General features: G+C 36.3%; 1 protein-coding gene across 1 annotated transcript in view; it reads left to right on the top strand.

The window, feature by feature from the left end:
- SULF1 (sulfatase 1) overlaps positions 1-24,828 on the top strand; it is a 96,068-nt gene that overhangs the window by 8,044 nt on the left and 63,196 nt on the right. The window contains exons 2-4 of the mRNA XM_044657973.1: positions 1,722-1,961; positions 14,159-14,310; positions 17,270-17,439. Of these exons, the coding sequence (XP_044513908.1) occupies positions 1,722-1,961; positions 14,159-14,310; positions 17,270-17,439 (562 nt within the window). The remainder of the gene's footprint in view (positions 1-1,721; positions 1,962-14,158; positions 14,311-17,269; positions 17,440-24,828) is intronic.

The following is a 24,828-nucleotide window of genomic DNA, read 5'->3' as shown; positions in this document are numbered from 1 at the left end:
CCCAAAGGTATAAACTTCAATTTTACTCAATAAATTTCAGCTTGTTAGGTTCAACTCATCACTCTAGACCAGTGATGGTGAAACTTTTAGACTGCAACTCTGATGCCACAAGTGAAACTCTCTACCCCATTGCCTTACCCCAGACAGGGGAGAGAAGTGATTCCATTAGGCTGCTGGGCAGAGGGGTGGGTCATGTGAGAAATTTCTTCAGGTGCCCATGGAGAGGTAGAAGGGAGAGGCACCCTCCAGCACACTACAACACTCATGCCATAGATTCTAGATTATTTAAATCCTTTAGGATCCTGATTCTGTCATCCAGGAAATCTTTGACCATTACAGGACCGAGAACAGATCATTAGGACTCTACAGTAGAGGCTCCTTAACAAAGAAGTAGTTTACTTATTTCATTTCTAAGCACCTCTCTTCATGCCAACACACATACAGATAATATCCTATCAAATAGCAACTATTAAATACACAGCCCACAGTAGGTGCTAATTAGATGCTATTCATTGACTCCAAAACTGGTTTCATTCATGTTCCCCTGACTACAGATCAGAAGTAGGAGAAGCAGCTAATATTTTCTTGAATAAAGCAAGGAATTTATATCTTCACAGAACTCTAGTTGTTTGGGGAATAAAGCTTATCTCCTGTTTTTGTGTTTATATAAGGCAGTAAAAGCTTCTACATGAAATATATACATACACACACACACACACACATATATATATATAGTGACATTATTGATTGACCTTGATTCGTTTGACTTCTGATTTTTCAGAGAAATGACCTTTCATATTTCTTGAGTTGGCACTGGTTTGCATAGAAATTTCCTAACTGCCAAAAAGCTACATAGGCTTCTTCTGGCATCAGTTCTACATGGTATTTCTTGACAAGTACTGAAAAGAACAACTAGAGTTCTGTGAAGATATATATAAAGATATATTGAATTCTGGCCTGGGCTCTTATGCAGTGTTTGACTGAGGGTCAGGTATAGCATTTGACTGAGTATAGTAACAAAGATACAGATCCCTGCCTTTCTCATTTACTGCCTCTCCCCACCTCCAACATATACAAATGTACTTTAAAAAATTCTTTCTCAATTCTCCATTAGAATGATCTATATATTGTAGGGTCATTGTCTCACACAGAGAACCACATCTGGATTTTTTAAAATTTAAATTGGTAGAGTTTTCCTGGTACACAACTTGGAAGAAAGCTTCAATTTGATTAAAAAATAGTTTTGTCATTACAGTGGAGGGGATTTTGGTGAGGAGATTCATTTTTTAATGAATGAAAACATTTTAATTTTCTCAAAAAGCTAATATGGCCTATGACTAGTATTTCTGAGAACAACAACATTTTTGTTTATGTTTTGGGAGAGGGGCCTTGGCTATTCTATTGTTGGAAGGTAATCTTCAAAGGCCCACTGGCCTTTGAAATCTGCTCCATATCAAAAATTCTAGCTTTAATTATCAGATTAGCCTGCATTTTTCCTTTGTGACTAAGGAGGAGGAAAGCTGAAATGTGCTTATTACTCTGCAAAATATCTCAGATGGCAGGATATGAAATGTTTAATTTTGTGCTAGAAATGAGAGCTGATCAAATTATAGGCTCATTCAAGAATTAATGAATCAGGAGGGAAGAACCATTAACCCACAAATGGATTTTGAGGTGTCAGTGTTTGGCTCACCAACTCTGGAATCTTTTGTGTCTTTTAGGATCCTTGCAAGTGATGAATAAAACAAGAAAAATCATGGAGCGTGGGGGAGCCACCTTTATTAATGCCTTTGTCACCACCCCGATGTGTTGCCCTTCTCGGTCCTCTATGCTCACAGGGAAGTATGTCCACAACCACAATGTATACACCAACAATGAAAACTGTTCCTCCCCTTCCTGGCAGGCAATGCATGAACCACGCACATTTGCTGTGTATCTCAACAATACCGGTTACAGAACAGGTAAGCAGCAATGGCTATGGTCCATAAAGCTGAGGCAATGTCTTTGGAACTCGGTGTATAATGGAAATTATTTGGTTTTTCATTAGATGTTTTATTTTTTCCTAAACCCTTTAGTCATTATTTCTCCCTCCTTGAAATGGCATTATTTTGTCTGAAGTTTGTATTTCTTCACTCATGTATGTGATGTATCTCCCTGCCCCTCAAATTTAAGCTTCTTGCGAGATGAGACCATTTAAATCTTTGCTCATATTCCCAGAACCTAACAGGGTACTTTGTTTTTATTGGTCATAAAATAAAGTGCTGAATTGAATATAATTGAATTTGGGAACATTTCTAATGATGATTATTATATAATCATCTCCCTTCTTACATTACCTTCCCCCTTACTCTCAGATCAGTGTAAAAGAGTATGCAAGGAAGCTATCTTTTGTACACTTTTCCCCGTGGGATCCTAGACATACAGTTGTCAGCACTTAATATGTTTTATTTGTGGGTAATGATGTTGATTATAATGGTGCTAGAGTTGTCATTGACAGTTATTATTAGATATATGTTCAAAATGGAAATAATCCCAAGAACCTTAATAGAGTGATCATTTACATAAAAGGAGAGAGAGAAGGTTACGCCTAGGGTCTTATCCTGAGTGTGTTTGCTCATATTAATGATTTAAATTTATGGCCCCTGTTAGCCAAGGGCTTAAATGCAATTTGCAAATCCATCAAACATCCCTAAGGGATTAGAAGGTAGCACCCTTTCTTTTCACAGTTTATAGCTATAGGGGAAACTTTAAAAAATGATGACCTACTCACATGGCAGAGTCAAAATCATATCCTTAACAACCTAGCTCTACCTCCAGGCACAAAAATTTATGTCTCTTGATGGAAAGCATACAGTTAAATCGGTACCTTTAAACTGTGTAATAAGATTATAATGTAGCCTTTGGTAGTATGGACATGGCCACAGGTAAGACCCTGATGGTTCTGACACCTCTTATCCAATCCAGATTCCTTGTCTTTGAGTTGAGTCCCTACCCTCTTATGACTGCCTTTAGGCATCTGGAACCAGACAGGTGGTTTCTGCCTTGAATGTTGGCACCACTAAGGGAAATTTATACATTAACTTTCATGAAAACCTTAGGATTAGAAGAGTCAAGCAGATGAACCAAAAAAGGACCTAACCTGGTACATGATGACTTAAGAACATCCCAATAGGAGTAATAGATTAGGGGAGATTCAAAAGTAAGGAATATATTTTCAGCCAGTAATAATACGTACATCCACATTTCATATATCAGCCTGTCCTTTTGAAAAGTAACTTTATGCCAGCTTTCTTCTCCAGCTGGATATCCATCACCACTCCTCCTCCTTTTTGGATGATATTTCTGATGTACATAGACCCTTCCCACCCATATCTTCACTAACACCTGAGTGAAAAAGTTGGTCCTGCTAATTGGGCCTTTTGACCTGAAGATTAAATAAGATAGGACTCCTTTAAAAAGCTTTGAAAATTCATTTAGGGCAAGTTATAAAACTGTAATCCCTGTTCCTAGAACACACACTCATTATATTCACCTATCCATATCCTTCCAAGATTAACCTAGGAACTATCTCAGCAAAACTTTCCTTATAAAATTACATTTTTAAAACTGCATATTTAATTTATAGTTAAGTCCAGCCAATAAACAGTTATTAAATACTTAATATTTTCAAGGCATTAGTCTAAATGCTAAGGTTTCAAAGAAAAACCAAAACCAGTTCCTCTTTTCAAAAACTTCAAAACCTAATGGAGGAGAAAATATGCAAGCAACTATCTACAGATATACTATATATCAGATATATTAGAAATAATCTTAAAGGAACAGAATTAAGATTAAGAAGGATTGGGAAAGATTTTTTTCAGAAGTAAGACTTTAGCTGAAATTTTAAGAAACCCAAGGAAATGGGGGCAGCTGGGTAGCTCAGTGGATTGAGAGTCAGGCCTAGAGATGGGAGGTCCAAGGTTCAAATCTGGCCTCAGATATGTCCTAGCTGTGTGACCCTGGGCAAGTCACTTGACCCCCATTGCCCACCCTTACCACTCTTCCACCAAGGAGCCAATACACAGAAGTTAAGGGTTTAAAAAAAAAGAAACCCAAGGAAAAATCCATTTTAAAATAGCCAGGAGATGAAGATGAGGAGTAAACAAGTTTTAAATGAGAGATGTATTATATATAAGTATTCGTAATTTCTCTCCACATAAAGTGAGCTCTTCCTCAAATTTTGCTTGAACACTTTGTTAACCTTTCATTTATGCAACAGACAACCTACCAATCTATAGTATTTACTGAATTCTTTCTGGGTGCTTCGGCTCTGTACCAGGCAATGAAGATATAAAGACAAAACTGAAATTGTTCCTGCCCTGAAAGAGCTTACATTCTAACAGGAGAGATTACAGGCACACATGCGCACACCTCTATGTGTATACATAAAATATTTACAAACTCAAGGTAGTTTGGGGACGAAAAACATTAACAGCTATAGGGATTATGGAGAGGTGTCCAACAGATGCAGCTTGGTCAACTGGATAGAGTAGCATAGCAGATAGAATGCTAGAACTGTACTAAAGGAGATGAGTTAGGATCCTACCTCAAACAGTTGGGCGTTCTGGGCAAGTCACTTAACAGCCTCTCTTAGCCTCTGTTGCCTTATCTGCCAAATGGGCAGTGTAAGGAAAAGGTGATAATAAATCAGATTGTTAAGAGCTTTAAATAAAATAGAATAGGATTTATATTTGATCTTAGGAGAAAGTTGAAGACTCCTAACACATACTACCCTGTATTATGCTTACTTATACACATATGCATGCCCAGAGAGATTACAAACCTCTTGAGGTCAGAGATTGTGGCATTTTCCATCTTTGTAATTCTGTTGTCTTGAAAACATTTGGCACTGCTTGCAAAGTAAATATTTAGCAAATGAACAATGGCCTGAATTAGAGAGTAGTTTGACTGGCTGGGTTTTGTCGATGACAATTAGAAGAATTCATTGTTCTTGCCCAAAAACAGAGATTTAAGATTCAGAGAGACCTGTCCTTCAGTAAACCTGAAAGAGCCTACTCTATTTAAAAGCACCTCCTTGAGATTTGTGCCTTTGGTCCCAGTTAGTAATCTGTTTAAATGAGGGGAGCTATAAAGTTCCCTGAAATGATCGTGATACTGTGCCAGTTAACAACAACAAATAGAACCTTTCTTCCAAAATAAAGCCAAATAGTTGGAAAAGCGGCCATAAAGAAAGAAAGGTATGATATGGAGTTGGAAGAAAGTATATTAATAAATAAGAATGGAATTAAAATTTAAAGACAATAAAATTGCAGCAATTTAGATACTCTTTGTCAAAATCTATCTTTATGGAAAAAATATTAAAGTGTCCTGGACAATTAGGAAGTAGTGAAGTATTTGACAAAATAATAGCACCAGAAACCCATTTGAAAGTACACAGATCAGCAGATCTGAATAACAATCATCTTCAGAAATTAAAAGATTTAATGACCATGGATTGAACCAGCAATAGTTCTTTATTCATGAGAATACTGAGTTTAGAGAAAGGCATTATTGCATAGATTTATTATTTTTTTAAAAAGATGAATGTGTTATTTGACAAATTGGAGCTAAAATCTTAAGTACTGAGTAGAGCAGTATAATATATATCAATGAACATCTCACAGAAGGCATGATGAAACACTAAAATTATATCAGAATAAAGATCAATGGACAAATTATTAAATAGGCTCATTAGGGAAATATCCAAAGAAATTAGAAAAAATTAATTGAATTAGTATAATGTCTTATCCATCACTATATAAGATGATTTATTGAGCCAAAAGCTATGGTTGGTTTAGTTATACCATGATTGTTTCCAAATTATTCCTGGATAATAAAACTTCTAAAGTGCTTGCATTTTTCAATGAAAGGAAAAATATATTGTTTCTACCTTTATGAGAGAATAGTTTCGGATTCTTTTATACAAGAGACTTAGATGTATCAGTAAGTGAATTTAACAAGTGCCACTAGCAGGGATAGGTAGAATTATAGATATAAAGGCATCTTAGAACCAATCTATTCCAAGCCCCTCATTTAACATGAAGAATGAGATGTTCATTGGGGTCAGGTGACTTGACTATAGTCTCAGAGCTAGTTCATAAGAAACTGTTCCAATACAGTAACAATTATAATCATCTCTCTTCTGCAGTTATAGCATCCCACCCATCCCATCATCTTGCATCTTCTTTTTGAAGAGAACCATGTAATAAGTATGCCAAAGAAAGCAATGATATGGAAGAGTACAAAATAATAGTGAAATTTTCAGATAGAAAATTAGGGTGGATTTCCAACACATGCAAAATACATCTAGAAAGCATGGCAGTATAGATGGGATAATGAAATTCATCATTGTGGGAAACCTACACACCCATTACATCTGTAGAAAAGTAAGTAGAAACCCAAGTGATAAATTTCAGAGACTTGCCAGGGAAACCATAATTATGTTAAAAATAATGAAGTGATAATAATGAATTAGCCCACTGTGTCCTATGATATGAAAGGCCAACATAATTTTAGGCTAAAAATATCCTGATACAATGTAACAGTGTATCAAGTCTCTCCATAGACATTTGGCGAGACCACATCCAGAATACGGTTTATTATCTAAAAATTCTTCATTAGCAGAAATATATAGAAAAATTAGAGGGAATTTAGAGGCAAAGTTCAGGGATCACTAAGGGACTTAAGGAATAATTTTTGGGGATGAGCTAAAAAGGCTTAAGTTTTTATAATTAAAGATATTAAAGTAGAGTTGATTAAAAATCTCTTAAATGGACACATGTAAAACCCAGTGGAATTGTGCATCAGCTATGGGAGGGGGTGGGAGGAGTAGAGGGATAGAACATGAATCCTATAACCATGGAAAAATGTTCCAAATTAATTAATAAAATAAAGATATAAAAATTAAAAAATAAAAGTAAAAACCTAAAAAGCTCTTAAATGGTACACGCAAAAAACAAACAAAAAAATTAATAAAATGCTACACCAAGGATATAGCTAAGACTAATGGGATGGTATTAACCAAAGGAAAATGTCAGCAAATGTAAAAGAATCTCTTGCATTAAGATCTGTTAGATGGTTTAATCATCATTTCAAGAGAATGAAGTTTCTTCCCTGGAGATATGTTTAAATGAATTGGTGTATAATAGAATAGAAGACACCACAAAAAATTGTCCTGAAGTCCCTTTTAGTGTGAATGGCACTGTAGCTTAGGCGATATAACAGAATAGGTCTTTGATAGCTGCCGCTCTACCTGGCTTGAAATTTCTGCCTGTGTCTCAGAGGTAAACTGACTTTGGTGTGAAACATAAAAAAATCTTGGGCAGCTCCATGTGAAAAGAAAGTGAATGTGTATTGGGATTGGGCGAGAAAATGAAGAGAGCTGCTTTGCTCCAACTCTTAACTCTTTATAAAAAATGGTTGCCTTCAGCAATTTCAGAATTAAGTCCTGAGTAATATCAGGTTCAAGAGCCTTCCTTACTAAGCAGAAGCAGTCATGCATCAAATGCTTTATCTAAACTTTTTCATCTCCCACATTTGACACCATTTATCTCAAAATTAAAGTTTTGACGCCAGCAATACATGGAAACCTGGATTATGGTAGATTAGATTAACTGGTCAGAAAAATGCAATTTCATCAGTTTGAGAACTTCTTGTATCATACAGATCCCAGACCACATCATATTTGCAGCAACCATCTATTAACCAAAATACTTAATTAATCAGACCTCCCCAAGTCATCAAGATTATCAAATTCAACCCACAATATAATATATATACATATATATATAAAGCAAATTAATGAATTAATTTGAAAATCCTATATTAAATCTCTACTACTCACTAGGCATTAGTGATATAAGGGTAAAAATGAAACAGTCCTCTTGCCTTACATTCTATTCAGGGAATACAGCTTTTATTTAAATAGATACAAAGTATGTACAAATTTAGGCAAAGTAATTTCTTGAAGAATAAAATATTAATAATTTAACTAGGGAGGTCAGGCAAAGTCTTGCAAGCTTGAGATTCTTTAAAATGGAGGTGATTACCAGATTAATATTCCATTTCTCAGACAGAGATGTTTTACACATAGAGGACCCTAACAAAAGCTGGGAGCTGTCCACAGCTGAAACTTCTTCAGAACAAGGAGGGTAGCTAGCACCATACACTAACATCTTTAAAAAAATCAGTATTCATTTTTTTGAATGAGTAAAATTGGATCTCTGAATACCTTTATCCTTTCGATAGCTTCGCAGCACCTTCTCCTAAGACACACAGTTCTCCTGGGTTTTCAAGATACTTCTCTCATCTGGTTCATCACATCCTACCTACCTACCTAGCTAACTAAATCCCAATATACCTACCTCCTATTTATGATTGTAATCCAGGCCAGGGTTCTACCTCGGCCCATGTATCTTGTACATCTCTTCTCTTTCTCTTAGGGACCCCTTATGCCCTCATTAGCTTTACTATTGTCTCCATGCAGACCACTGCCATTTCTTCCCTGAACTTCAGGTCCACATCGCCAAATCTAAATATATCCATGGAAGAATCTCTCTTTCTCTCCACTCTTTGCAGCTTGTTGATTTCTGTTAAGGGCACTACCATGCTTCACGTTTACCATCCTAACAGATTTTGCCTTGCTTTTTTCCCTCTTCTTCATCCTTCGTATTGCATCAGTCACCTGGAGAATTGTAACTCTATGATATCTCACATCTATCCCATTCCACTCACCTATTCACCAATCACATTCATGGTCTCGTCATTGCTCATTTGAATTATAATAGTAGCTCTCTCTCACTCCAGTATCTTTCCTAAGTAATTTTCCACACTACTGCCAAGTTGATATTCCAGAAGTCAAAGTCTAACCATGTACCCCCGTAATGTTTCTCAAGAAGCTTCAGGGTAGAGAGCAGCTAGGTGCCTCAATAGATATAGGACCATGCCTGGAGACAGGAGATCCTGGATTCAAGTCTAGCCTCAGACACTTCCTATCTGTATGATCCTGAGCAAGTCACTGTCTTGGAATTGGTACTTAATATAGATTCTAATGCAAAAGGTAAGGGTTTAAAAAAACCAGTGGGCAGTTGGGTAGCTCAATGGACTGAGAACCAGGCCTAGAGATGGAAGGTCCTAGGTTCAAATCTAGCCTCAGAATTTTCCCAGCTGTGTGACCCTGGGCAAGTCACTTGACCCTCATTGCCTAGCCCTTACCACTCTTCTGCCTTGGAACCAATACACAGTATTGACTCCAAGACAGAAGGTAAAGCTTAAATTTAATTTAATTTAATTTTAAAATTTTAAAGTAATTAAAATAAATAAAATTTAAAAAATCCCAGTGGATGTCTATTGTTTCTAGGACAAAATACCAACTCTTCTGTGTGAGTTTGAAAGCCCTTTATAATTTGATTCCAGTTGTTCCCAACTTATATGCATTACTGCCCTTTTTGCACTCTATACTCCAGCTAAATTGGCCTTTTTACTGTTCATTGAGCCTACTTTTCTATCTCTGTACTTTTCCTTAGACTATTGTCCGTACTTGATATATACCTCAACACCCATCTCTACCTCATAGAATCTGCACCTTCCTTCAAAATTTAGTTCAATTGTCACCTCCTATAAGAAGCTTCTCTAGTTTTTTATGCTCTTTCCCAACCAAATACTTCATATTAACTTTCTGGGCCCATGTTGCTTCCTTCCTCCCTCACTCTCCATTATAATGTAAGAACTTTCAGGGCACCTGGGTGGCTCAATGGATTGAAAGCCAGAGACAGAGGTCCTGGGTTCAAATCTAACCTCAGACACTGCCTAACTATGTGACCCTGGGCAAGTCACTTGACCCCCATTGCCTAGCTAGCCCTTACCACTATTCTGCCTTGGAACCAATACACAGTATAGATTCCAAGACAGAAGGTAAAGGTTTAAAAAAAAAAGAATGTAAGCTCTTTGAGGACAGGGAATGTTTAATTTATTATTATATATTAAATATATAATTTATTCTGTATTTATACATTACATATATAGTTAAATTATTATATTTATGTATTTGCATATACATAGTTATTTATGTATTATATATAGTAGGTACTTAATAAATGCTTGTAGAATAAATGCCCTCTCTGTATAAGCACAAACTTTTTAGAGACCATATTTCTTGAAATTTTGCCTCACCTTGATAGTTGTTTTCCATCTTGCCCCATAGACCCTATTAACATCTTATTTTTCTGAAACCCAGATACCCACCTTCTACCTCTGGTCCGTGATTGCTTGGTATCTTGTGCTAGTTGTGTGGGTAAGAGAAGATATTCCCCTGAAGGGCTTATGTCTTCTGACTTCTCATGAACTGAAGGTTTATGATTATGGACTGACAAGACTAACCTCCTAGAACCACCTACATGGTGTGCTTAATTGATTATGGTCTTTTGTTTGCTCATTTTGCTTTCCTTTAGAATCTAGAACTGGAAATGATCATAGATATTATTGAATACAACTCTCTCATTTTACACTTGAGGAAACTGATGAATTAAGTAATTTGCCCAAGGTCACATGAAAAATCAGGAGTAGTGGCAGAATTTGAACTCAAACCAAGACCTGTGGCTTCATTCAACAATTCTCTGCCATACCATGGCTGTTCCTGCTTTTGATCTCACATTTGACCAAACTGCCAAAATCTGAATACTTATTCACATCTTTGATCATATCATTTGCACATCGTTATGGGTCCTGGATTTGTAAATTTGAGAAATAGTTACTCAGATCCTTAGATTCTCACTAGCTGAATGATTATTTAAAAGTAATTTAATCTCTCATCGTTAATCTTTTTCACCTATAAAGAAAGTTTATACTGCCAAACTTACTGTACTAGGGGAAAGAATTTTGAAAATATTAAAGCATTATATAAATATTATTATTATTTTTGAAAACGTTTCAGCATTTTCTCATTGTCTACCAAATTAAGTAGACATAATCCTGACATTCAGAGGCCCCTCTGAATGCTTTCTTGATATTTTCACAGTAGAACGATGATTTCCAACCTAACATATACTTTTTGGACTCTACTATAAGTTCATTGGCACAAAAAAATACTGATGAGAATACCCCTTCTATCAGTGGAAACCAGCACCTAGGTTTCTTCTTTAAAAAATTTGCCTAGGATAGTAAGGGAAGAGAGAAAAGTAATAAGCATTTATATAGCATCTAATAGGCTACGTACTATACCAAGCAACTACAAATATCTCACTTAATCCTCACAACAACTCTCAAAGTTAGATGCTGTTCTTATCTTAATTTTTTTAACATTTATTAATATTCATTTTAACATGGTTACATGATTCATGCTCCTACTTTCCCCTTCACCCCCTACATTCCCCCCACCCATGCTGACGCACATTTCCACTGGTTTTATCACGTGTCATTGATCAAGACTTATTTCCAAATTGTTGATAGTTGCATTGGTGTGGTAGTTTCGAGTCTACATCCTCAATCATGTCCACCCCAGCCCATGCGTTCAAGCAGCTATTTTTCTTCTGTGTTTCCTCTCCTGCAGTCCTTCCTCTGAATGTGGGTAGCATTCTTTTCGATAAATCCCTCAGAGCTGTCCTGTGTCATTGCATTGCTGCTGGTACAGAAGTCCATTGCATTCGATTTTACCATAGTATATCAGTCTCTGTGTACAATGTTCTTCTGGCTCTGCTCCTTTCACTCTGCATCAATTCCTGGAGGTCTTTCCAGTTCACCTGGAACTTCTCCAGTTTATTATTCCTTTGAGCGCAATAGTATTCCATCACCAGCATATACCACAATTTGTTCAGCCATTCCCCAATTGAAGGACATACTCTCCTTTTCCAGTTTTTTGCCACCACAAAAAGCGCAGCTATAAATATTTTCGTACAAGTCTTTATTTATGATCTCTTTGGGGTACAAACCCAACAATGGTATGGCTGGATGAAAGGGCAGGAATTTTTTATAGCCCTTTGAGCATGATTCCAAATTGCCAGCCAGAATGGTTGGATCAGTTTACAACTCCACCAGCAATGCATGAATGTCCCAATTTTGCCACATCTCCTCCAGCATTCATTACTCTCCCCTTCTTTCATTTTAGCCAATCTGTTAGGTGTGAGGTGATACCTGTTGTGAGTAAAATTAGATTAGCTGGTTATTAGGTATTGATTATATATTGATTAGGAAGTACCTAGCAGGAAGGAGCTGGAGCTGGGAATTCCAGGTTGGAATGAAGGAGGAGGAAGTCTGTCTGTGACATCAGCAAGACAGTGTATGATAAACCCAAAGAGCCCAACTTTTGGGACATGAATCCATTATTTGACAAAAACTGCTGGAAAATTTGGAAAACAATATGGGAGAGATTAGGTTTAGATCAACATCTCACACCCTACACCAAGATAAATTCAGTATGGGTGAATGACTTGAATATAAAGAGGGAAACTATAAATAAGTTAAGTGAACACAGAATAGTATACTTGTCAGATCTCTGGGAAAGGAAAGATTTTAAAACCAAGCAAGAGTTAGAGAAAATTACAAAATGTAAATTAAATGGTTTTGATTATATTAAACTAAAAAGCTTTTGTACAAACAAAAGCAATGTAGTCAAAATCAGAAGGGAAACAACAAATTGGGAAAAAATCTTTATAACAAAAAACTCTGACAGGGGTTTAATTACTCTTCATTTTTTTAAAAAAAACCCTGCTTTCTGTCTTGGAGTCAATACTGTGTATTGGTTCCAAGGCAGAAGAGTGGTAAGGGCTGGGCATTGGGGGTTAAGTGACTTGCCGAGGGTCACACAGCTAATAAGTGTCTGAGGCCAGATTTGAACCTAGCACCTCCCATCTCTAGGTCTGGCTCTCAGTTCACTGAGCCACCCAGCTGCATTTTATAGTTGAGGAAATTAAGACAAACAGATTAAGTAACTTGCCCAGGGTCACCTAGCTAGTAAGTGTCTGAGGCCAGATCTCAGGGGTATCTAGGTGGTACAGTGGATAGAGTGAAGTCTGGAAAACTCATCTTCCTGAATTCAACTATAGCCTCAGTCACTTACTGGCCATATGGCTCTGGGCAAGTCACATAACCTGTTTACTTCAATTTCCTCATCTGTAAAATGAGCTGGAAAAGGAAATGGCCAACCATTCCAGTGTTGCCAAGATAAAGAATCAGGCATGACTGAAAATGACTGAACAATAACAATTTCCTGATTCCAGACTTAGAATTCTATCCTAGGTGCCTCACTGCCACTAAGAAGTTATCTTGGTTCACAAGGCCAGTATGTGCCAGAGGCAAGACTTGAGCCCGTTTCTTCCTAACTCTAGGAGTCTCTCCTTTATATGATGCTATCTCTCATCACACACTTATCTTTCATTAACCTATTTATCTTACTTTCTTGTAAGACAGGTTCTACTTTTGTTTCTTGTCATTATCTCCAGGTTCCTACTATTTCCTGCCCTGCCAATTTCCATTTATCAAAAATTCTACCTGTCCTACAAGATTATGTCAAATATCTTTTTCATGAAATCTTTTCTGATCCACTCCCCCAAACCAAATGTCATCAATTCTTCCTTTGAGGCCCAATAAATAACATTTTATAGATCTCTTCTGTCTCAATCTTCTATCAAGACACTATAACTTATTCATCCTTGTAAATCCTACAACACCTTAGACGTGATGGGAGCTTAATAAATATTTATTGAATGGATGAGATAGGGAAGAAAAGGATGAATGAAACTTTAAGGTCTTTGTCATGAAATATATCATAAAAATCATAGTTTCTCTGAGAGTTTATATTACTTTAGCTTAAGTGGGACAACTCTTAAATTAGTTAGTAAAGTTTTGCAGCATCAAATAGCTTCTTTATGAGCTTAATTTTACCAATAGGTTGCCTACTTTAGGTACTTTCTCCTTTTTTCTAATAGAAAAATGGCTGTTTTTCTCTCAGTTTTTCAAAGTAATAAAGTTTTGCAGTTGTAATGTTACTTTGCTATGTCATGTTAACCTAAATTCAGCTACTTCTTGCCACTTTTTTAATAAAATCATGATTTCATATTAGTTTGCCTTTGTGTGAATGGTAATTCTATGTGAGAAAATTAACATTCCCCCCACCCCTACATTACAGCTTTCTTTGGAAAATACCTCAATGAATATAATGGCAGCTACATCCCTCCTGGGTGGCGAGAGTGGCTTGGATTAATCAAGAATTCTCGTTTCTATAATTATACTGTTTGTCGCAATGGCATCAAAGAGAAGCATGGATTTGATTATGCCAAGGTAATTTCCAGACCCTTTGACACAACATCAATTATCTCATTCTTAATGGGAGGGAGAAACATTTTCAAGGCATTTACCCCACCTATATTACATTTTTTTCTTTACATTGAAAATTAGTAATTTTAAGATTATTCGAAATAATTGGCAGGGGAAAGCTCCAAAGAACATTGGTTCTTTTTTATTATTAGTTCTTTTTGTGATTAGGAGAAATAAGACTTTGATAAAAAGGATCATAAGGAAAAGTACTGATGCTTAATTTTTCCATAGTTATTCATTTTATTTTGTAGAGGACTTTTTCTGCCTAAATAGCAGCTTACTTGAGCTGTTTTTCATTACAAAGGAATTTTCTCTATGAGGTCTGAATTGAAAAGGAGATTAATAAAAGAAAATAACCCTTTACATGTAGAGCATTTTAAGGTCAACAAAGCCCCTTGCATTCTTTGTCCTATTTGAGCCTCACAGAAACTCTAGATAATTGAAGTATTATTATCCCCATTCCAAAGAGAAGTGAACTGAGGCTCCTAGAGGTTAGTTAACTTGTCTGTGGTCTTATAGCTGGCTAGTGGCAGAATGGGGATAGAGAGGTAGAACAATCAAGGGCTAGAAATCTGCCCTCCCTATTTTCATTCTTCATAATTGGCATGTTATACAAGCAAATCTATGCTTTGTTTGCACACTTACTAGCTGTGTGACTCTGGGAAAGTCACCTAACCCTGTTTACCTCAGTTTCTTCATCTGTAAAATGAGATGGAGAAAGAAATGATAAACCACTGCAATATCTTTTGCCAAGAAAATCCCAAATGGAACCACAAAGAGCTGGACCAAACAGAACAACATACTTTGCGAATATCCTAGTTATCATTACTAGGTCCCAATTCTGAGATTTCTAAGGTGCCAGATAGGGATGTATCACATTACTCCCTGAGGATAGTGTAAATATGTTTGAACTCAGACATTTCAGTGTGAGAACTGACCTGCAGTTTGGCAGTGGTGGTTCCTTGTTGGTCACACTTAATTGGATTCAACCACATTTGCCATCAAGACCCTTTCTCGTAGTTATGACTATTTTCTTACTCACTAGTTTTTTGTTTTGTTTTGTTTTGTCAAATATTTATCATATCTAGCACACAAAAGATTTAGAGCTAGGAGGGGCCTTATAGGTTATCTAATATAACCTCTTTTATAAATGAGCATAAAAGGTTTAAATGACTTCCCCAAAATCACAAAGAGTATCAGAGCAGAGATTTATATCCATGTTCTTACCAATTCCAGCACTAGCAACAATAATCTCAATCTCCCAAATGAGTCTAACTCTCAAGAAAAAAATCAAAATACACTCAAATGGGAAAGTCTGGTCCACTTAAATTCATTTGCTCCTCATTGCCATATTTTAAAAGTGACCTATTTGAATGGAAATGAATTTATGTTACATTGCATCTTTTTCTATTTCTTGAGCCTCAAAAAAACAATGTGAAGTGAATACTCAGTTCTTTTTATAGTTAGAGAATTTTAGAGCTAGAAAAGACCTTAGAGATTCCTTAGTTCAAGCCCCTCATTTTACAATTGAGGAAACTGAGACCCAGAAAGGGGAAAGTGACTTCCCAAGATGACACGTCTAACTACTGACACAATTAGGACTCGGGTAGTACTGGAACTAAGTACATTAATTTATATCCTTGTATATATTATCCAAGGGAGTGTTTTTCATGTTCATTGCTCAAGTTATTAACCTTTACCTCCCTATTGTTCTGAGGGGTACGAGGTAATCACCATTTCCCAAAAATATTAAATTAGCATCTTTTTCTCATTATTGAAGCAGATTAAATGTCAAAGACTACTGTGTCAGATAAGACAGCTCCATGGTGAGGGAAGGAATGAGATGGCAGAGAGTGAAGAAGACCACAGCTGGTTGGCCTGTCCCAGCAGTGACATGTGACTCAGATGCTGCCCCCTCGGGCACTGCTTTTGCAGCTGTCCAGAACCTTGAATCCACAACATGTGATTAGTCATGCCTGGAAGTGTTTGAAATTATGAATACTGTCCCAGGCACTTTCTCAATGAAGCTGACATTAGAGCCCTCCAGGCCAGTTGTGTTGACCTGGGAGAGGCAGGTGGTTTAATTTAAGTTTCCATCTTTTCTTCTTTCTCTTTTTTTTTTTAATTTCATTTCCTCTTTCTTCCTTATAGAATTTCATTAGCCACCCTGGTTCTGGGTTGAGCCACTTTATTAACAAGTTGCAGCTCTGCTCCTCACAGCTGTCCTGCTTTAACTGGACAATTAAAAGGGCAAGATCAGCAGGAATCAGCAGCATTCAAATACACGTAGTGGTCTCAGTATAAATCCATCTTTTTCCCTGGACACCTGTATTTTGGCAGCCATTTTGGAATAGCAATGGTTTTACTCCCAGAGATGTAAGATTAATTTGAAAGAAAGAGAGCAGTTTCTTTGGGAAGGTGGGGAGGGTGTGTAAAAGTGAGTTAGTAGTGTATGTGGGTGGTTTCCTGCACTTGGGGCAATTATTTGTCAAATAATTACATCAACAAAACCCAAGAATGAAATATGTATCCTGTATTTCATAGTTAGAAACATTTGTGGTGCCAACTCTGATAACTATCTTGGGTAAATACAACCTTTTTTTTTCCTTTTCTGATATCTAAGTTGTATGTCTCCGTAGGGGATAAAAAATGATTGTATCTGTATTATGTATGTGTGCTTAAGTAAGGGCGTGTTATGTACTCATTCACACATGTATATTCTTATCTAGCAATTTTCCACATAATTTGGCCAAGTGTCTCTAATGGAAAAGTAGCTACTTCCCTAGGATGAGTGTTTCTGTTTCTCCCTTTAGACTGTAATTTATTAATGGAATTTCTTCTGAAGAAATCAGGAATAGAATGTGATCTGCTTGATGTGTCACCTTTTTTGTAATTTTTGTTTTGTATCAAATGTATGTTTCAGGACTACTTCACAGACTTAATCACTAACGAGAGCATTAATTACTTCAAAATGTCTAAGAGAATGTATCCCCATAGGCCCATAATGATGGTTATCAGCCATGCTGCACCCCATGGCCCAGAGGATTCAGCACCACAGTTTTCAGACCTCTATCCAAATGCTTCCCAGCACATGTAAGTAAAATAAAATCTGGTTTCTGACAGAACTGTCCACTTTGCATTGTTTTACCTCTTCCCAGCCCCCACTCCCTCTGAGTTCCTTTCTGCACTGCAGGTTAACAGAATGGGAATGTGGGGCTTAACCATGGGAAGAAGATTGAACTGGCCCCAAATAAATAACCCCTAGCAACCTGGAGCAGAATTAAAGGATCGCATGTAGAACTGGGATTACGAGAAGTAGTTCTAATGTCTCAAGCTAGTTACATGCTAAGGATGAGAAGTTCACATCGTTTGTAAAATATTTCACGGGCCATTAAGAATTCATTTCTATATTCTTGTTCAAAGAGGCATTAACCAAAATTGAGGAAGCTTTGTTCTTCATAACAGCAAACTTTACTTTAATTTGATTACATGAATGTGTATTTGTTTTAGGTAAATACTTTGGCAGTTTTGTTACTGCTGTTCAACTTGACTTTGTTTCTCTTAGAACTCTTGGTGGGGAAGATCAGTAACAGGGAGATTTATATATTATATTACATTATATTATATTATGTTATGTTATGTTATGTTATGTTATGTTATGTTATGTTATGTTATGTTATGTTATGTTATATTATACCCTTACCTTCTGTCTTGGAATCAGTACTGTGTATTGGCTCCAAGGCAGAAGAGTGGTAAGGGCTAGGCAATAGGGGTTAATTAACTTGTCCAGGGTCACACAACTAGGAAGTGTCTGAGATCAGATTTGAACCCAGGACCTCCCGTCTCTGCATCTGACTCTCAATCCACTGAGCCACCCAGCTGGATATATTTTTAAAATAATAAGATATTCCTTTTTTAAAATTATGGTAATGATAATATCCACTTGGAATTTTAAGATTTGGCAAAATACTTTCCTCACAATAACCCTTTGAGGTAGATAATGTAAAGATTATGGGATCATAGCTTGAGGGGGATTTAAAGGTCATCTAGTCCAATGTCCTCATTTTTCATATGAAGAAACTGAGGTTGTTAAGTGACTCACCCAAGGTGATAGAGGTATTATGCATCAGAGCTTCTGTCCTCTGACCCAGAGCTAGTGTATTTTCCATCTCATTATTATGTTTCTATTTTGTAGCTGAGGAAACTGAGTCTCAGAAAAGATGTTACCCAGTGAGCTGAGAGTAGGGATTGTTTCATTGTTTTCATCCCTAGCAACTAGCATAGCACCTGCCACATAGTTTCTGATTAATAGACTCTTGCTGATTGATTGGTTGATTAACCAGGGGAAATGAACCCAGAACTGTATACTATGCATCCAGCACTCTTTGCATTCTAACATGGTGCCTCCCTTTTTTTATAGGAGGTGGGAGTGGTTGGGCAAAACATACCAAAGAGTTGTACTAATCAAACTTCTCTCCTCTGCCCTTAGGTGAAGGGTTTTTTTTTCTTTTTAAACCAAATCTAATTTTGCTGACTAATTGATGGAAAGGTGTGGCCTTCTTGAGGGCATAGACATTTCTATACTTCTTAAACTATTTGGCACATTTTCTTTCTTCCATTTGTTAGTAATATATAATCTTCAATCTAGTCTTTTTTTTTTACCAGCAGTTCCTATAGTTTGGGGTACGTCTACAGACTGAAAACAGGTTGCATTTAGTATATATTCAGTTTAAGGTACTTGGAGGATGAATGTTGTTTTCCTTAGAGTTACAACTAGCACATGGTTTTGTCCTGAAGCGATGATAGGTAAGAGTGGAGAAACATCATTTCTTCCTACAATGCAATTTCAGTTTCTCATTGCATAGCTGTCTGCTGGCCCATTCTACCATGTGACACAGCTTATGCTTCCTCCCCAAGTTATTACTTACCCACCAACTATCTCACCCCATCGAAAGTAAATAAATAAATAAATTCTCACCATTATTCTGACCTTCCTAAATGTCCACAATGTTTTGACTAATGAATAAGCTCCTATATGCCTGCCTTTATTTCTATTTAATATCCCAGAGTGAAATATCTCAGAGAAAACTGAGGAATTCCTATTGACTCTCAGCTATGTCAGTCATTGACTCTTTGTTATTTTTTGTTTTTATTTTGCAGACTATTGTTATTAATTAATCATTGTTAGGTAATTAGTCAGTGCTTTAAGTTACCACAGTTGGGGTATAGCTAGACTCTTCAGATTGAAGTTTAGAGAGTAATACTGTCTTTCCTCAGGGGGCTACCTTTTCCCCATCTTTTTGCACATTATTATCTAACTTGTATAACCTGCATTAAGGCTAAGTTTTAGGGTTTTATGACTTCATTTCTAATTTGAAGACGTTGCATTCCTCTACTGATTGCTAACGTGTCACATTATGTATTAGGAATTTCCCTCTGAAATTGTTTAAATAACATTTTTTCCTTTTAATTGAATGATGCATTACATTCGCCACAGGAGCTCCCTAGTCAAAGAAACCCTATGGAGAAGCCTTTTGTAAAGCAAGCAATTCTTTTGGAATGTGAGGAGCTGCTCATTCATTTTAGATTTTTACATATCCTGGTTTCCTAAAGTGGGACCTAGTTCTGTTTAACACTGTTCTCAGAGGTTAATATATTACTGCTTTACTGATAGAGCTATTAATTCAAATGTTATATTTTTTTAATATCTCGTTGACACTAAGTAAAGATTAACATAACAATAGCCATGTCTCTGCTAAAGTTCTTCCCTACTGCTCCATTGTAGTGAGGAGATGACTGACCCTGGGTTCTCAGAGGGTTGTGAGCAGCAGCGTACAAGTTCTGACAGGTCCTATGTAGTTGGAAAAGTCTTTAGGTATAGGCTAGACTGACAAAGGGTGTATCTGTTGCCTGATGACCTGGCTAGCTCACTTCAGTAGGGTTCATCCCCACAAAGTCAGTTGCCAGGTGCTGAGTTTTTTTTAGCCACAGAAAATGGTAAAGACAATCAACTAGGTCAGGGGGGAGTTAAGATCTACATTAGTGTAGAGAATACCTAAAATCAATAATCATTTAAGCACTTATTAGGTTTTTGACTTTATGCTAAGTACTAGGAATACAAAAGAAAGCCAGAAAGTGATCTCTTCTCTTATAGAGCTCACAGTCTAATGAGAGAGACAATGTGCAACCATATACATAAGGTTATACTATACGTACATAGATATAGATATATATATATAAATAATGTGTTTATAGGTATGTGGTGTAGTGTATATATACACAAATATGTGGGTATAAACATTTATCTATAGCTGTATATAGGGAGACAACTCGCAACCAATTATGTACAACTAAGATATATATTCATGTGTCTATATACATACATAAACATATGTATGCATATCCATTTGTATTTATACACAGATATACAAATATATGTATATGTAGCTTATTTGTATAGTACCGATAGATATATTTATGTATGGCTATGTTTATAGCATTATATCACATTATACTTATATCACATTATATTATATATCTTTGTGTGTACATGGGCTATACATGTATGTACATATATATGCACACGTATCTTCCTTATACATAACTATTTACCTGTTGTCTCCCTCATTCAGCGGTGAGCCCCTTGACTTTGTTTTTTCCTTTCCTTGTCTCCCTCACACTTATCATAGTGCCAGACTCGTAGTACATGTTTAATAAATGCTTTTTGACTTCAGATACTTACTCCACTGATGTAGATCTGAGGCTCTCTGTGGCTTAGATGGATGGCCTTCATGATTTGTTGTGCTAAACAAAAACTCATTATTTGGCAACTAATTTTCTGGTAATGAACCCCCACTGAAGTAAGCTAGCCTGGCCATTAGGTAACAGTTATATAGTCTTTTCCCAGACTGGCAAATATGTGTATGTATATAATACTAGTATCCCTTTCACATTGTAACTTTCCTCATCATGGATTCTATATATCAGGGGTCAGCATAAGACATTATTAAATGGGAACTTTTTTGATAATTTTGTGGAAGCCGCAAACAATACATGAAGGCTAACAGACAACATAGAAAAAGTTTAGAAACTCAGAAATGCATATTTAACCCAAAATTTACACTAAAGCAGTGATTCCCAAACTTTTTTGGCCTACCACCCCCTTTCCAGAAAAAAATATTACTTAGCCCCCTGGAAATTAAATTTTTTTCATTTTAATAGCAATTAATAGGAAAGATAAATGCACCTGTGGCCACCAACGCTTTCCTGGATCGCTGTAGCGCCCACCAGGGGACGATAGCGCCCACTATGGGAATCACTGCTCTAAAGTAATATAAATATCCCATAAAACAAAAAGAAAAAAATCAGACATCTCTGCTCTGAAAGGAGAACTAAAATTTTTATATGGATTTCCAGATCGTAGGGATGCCATGCCCCTAACCCCTGAGATATAGAAGTGATACCTTTGTATGTATGTAATTATATGTGTGTATTTGCATGTATGTATTGGAGAGAGTGAAATCGATTCACAGACCTTAGTTGAAAAATAGCAATTTTGAAGTGATATATTTAATTTTTTATTTTTTAAGTTATATATTTTAAAAGTGGCATATCTTTGTAATGGTAATTCTTAGAAATGTTACTAGTAAAAAGACATAAGGATTCTTTCACTAAGGATTCACATTCTTTTCTAGCTGTTCAGTTTTCCCAACTCATATATAATCTTCTATTAAAAAGTACAGTGGACACATGACAAAACTAGTGGAAATGCGCATCGGCCATGGGTGGGGGGAGTGCGGGGGTGGGGGGTGAAGGGGATAAGAGGAGTATGAATCAGGCAACCTTATTAAAAATGTATATTAATAAATGTTAAAAAAAAAAAGTACAGTGGAATGAGCTTTGAGGTTGAAGAGAACTGGTTTTGAAACCATGCTTGGCCTGCATAAATAACTGTGAGCAAGCTGCTTCAGATCTCTGTATCTGTTTTCTCATCTGTTAAATGAACTTCAGCTAGATCACTTCTGTGGTACCTTTCTAATCTAAATTTATGGTTCTATGGTCTCAAATGATAAAAAAAAATAATGAATTTCAAGCCCTTTCTTTAATATTTTGTCAAGAAAATATTTTTCAAGCTCCTGCTTTTATACTCATTACCCTGTTTTGCAAGTACACAATAAGAGTTCACAAATTCAGTGAACCCAAAGAGACTTGCCATTCTCTTATCGATATTTGTTTAATTTCAGGAAACAAACACCCACTGTGGCAAAGTGTGAGATGGCAAATAACTGTTTTCATTAAAGTGAAACAAATAATTTTGAGAATCCTCTGAGATTATTGAAAATTTCTTGGGCTGCTAAGAAACTAGAATTTTAAATAAATTTTTAATTACTAATGAAATGAGTCATTCAGACATTGTCAGGTTCACTTATGTGGTTAAAGAGTATCATCATTTTTTCTTGCTCATTGAAGATATTCTTAAATCTTTAGCAAGAACATTTATGGGGCTTTTTAGATAATGTGAGCCTAGGGATCACAAAGATAATATTGCTGAAATTTCTCTATGTGTAATTCATTCTTTTTATTTTAACTTGTCACTTAATCAAATATCAAAGTGATTACAGCAAGTGAAATCCACTATGAGAGAGAGCTACATTACAAAGCTACTCAGAATAATCCTATTCATTAATTGCAAGAATGCTCAAAGGGATGATGGGACAGAAAACTTCTAGTATTCCAATTTAGCTATAACATGAAGAGCATGAAGAGAGAATTTGAATTCAGATTGTAAATTGTTAAGTATTGCCTTAAGTTTATTCCATTCAACCTAAGCAAGTCACTGATGGTTTTGAGTAGGGAAATGACATGGTCAGATTATATTGGGAAGATTCTTGGGAATCCAAAGAGAATAGTGGCTCTGTTTCATTAATTAGCTGAGTGAGACATAGCCATGTTACTATTTTTATTAATAATTTTGAGGGGGGAGGTCATATATAAGTTGAGTTTCCAGGCTACTCTATAAACTCCTACAGGTCATACATTAAACCATCCATCAGAGCATCATTATCCAACAGATGCTGAAAGATTCTGACACATCCGGCCACTGATTTTGCTATAGGACCTCATAATAGGCTCTTCAGCATGTCCTGTTTTTTCCTAACTATGCTGAAATCTTTCTATGAACCTCAGCTTTCACCACTACTACTGCCTTGGAAGAATGTACTTACTGCCTTTGTTACTAATCACTGAATTTGTCTCAGTTTCCTTAATTGTCAAATGAAGAGACTGGACAATGTAATCTCTAACATTCCTTTTACCTCTGATCCTCCACATTATGACCATATAAGAGAAGTAAAAGAGGATGATTAGAATTAGGATCGAGATGGAGACTGAAGATTGAGTGAAAAATTGTCCTGATGCTTAATGGATTGAAAGTAATTTGAATGTAAATAGTTATTAAGTATAATTAGATATATCAACATGTAACTTTTTGTTTTCAATTAATCACTTGAGATAAAAATAAAAGTAGGGGGCATCTAGGTGGTTCAGAGGTTAAAGAGCCAGACCTCTAGGTGGGGAGTCTGGGTTCCAATTTGGCATCAGATACTTCCTAGCAGTGTGCCCAGGACAAGTCACTTAACCCCCGCTGCCTAGCCATTACCATTCTTTTGCCTTAGAACCAGCGCACAGTATTGGTTCTAAGACAGAAGGTAAGGGTTTTAAATGAAATAAAAGAAAAGTAAGTCTCTTGTTCTGTGAAATATCTTGAATTTGTCCAAATTGGACTGAATCTGCTCTGCTTGTGTGTTATCTCTTGTTGACTCAAGAGACTTTCTGACCTTCTTTCCCCTTTTACTTTAAGTACATAAAAACTGTATCTTAATCCACATGCCTCTTCTGAATTCCAAAGGAAGGCCCAAACTATTTAGATGCAGTATCTTGACTAAAGATTTGGAAAGTCACAATTTGAAAAAAACACTTATTATGTTCCTGCTGTGTGCAAGGCACTGTGGTGGGCACGGGAAATACAAGAGTGACAAATATCCCATCCATTGTGTACAAGGAGCTTACAATCTACCAGAGGGTTCAAGTATAGATGGAATATAAGTTTCCTGAGGACAGGAGTGTTTCACCTTTGTATCTGGATTCCCAGAACCTAGGACAGTGCCTAGCCCAAAGTAGATGCTTCATAAGTTCTTGTTGAATGAATGAGTATATAGAGTAGCACAGAATAGTACAAAGATGCCTGGCCCTGGATTTAGAGGTCCTGAGTTCAGATACCAGTTCTTACACTTCCTGTTATCTGTCTGCACATGGCACAATTTCTCTGAACCTCAGGTCCTCCTTTGGAAAAGAAAGATAATAACAATTAGATTTCATACCTCACAAGTTATTGTGAGAAAAGTACCTTGTGTATCATATGTATGACAAATAATGTTATATCATAGAATACAACAGAGGAAAGCAGGGGTCCAAGGTATTATA

The sequence above is a fragment of the Gracilinanus agilis genome, chromosome 1, assembly GCF_016433145.1.
Source record: "Gracilinanus agilis isolate LMUSP501 chromosome 1, AgileGrace, whole genome shotgun sequence".
In the NCBI taxonomy this organism is placed as follows: Eukaryota; Metazoa; Chordata; class Mammalia; order Didelphimorphia; family Didelphidae; genus Gracilinanus; species Gracilinanus agilis.
The sequence above is the reverse complement of the archived record's forward strand: the minus strand, read 5'-3'. Positions and strand labels throughout refer to the sequence as shown.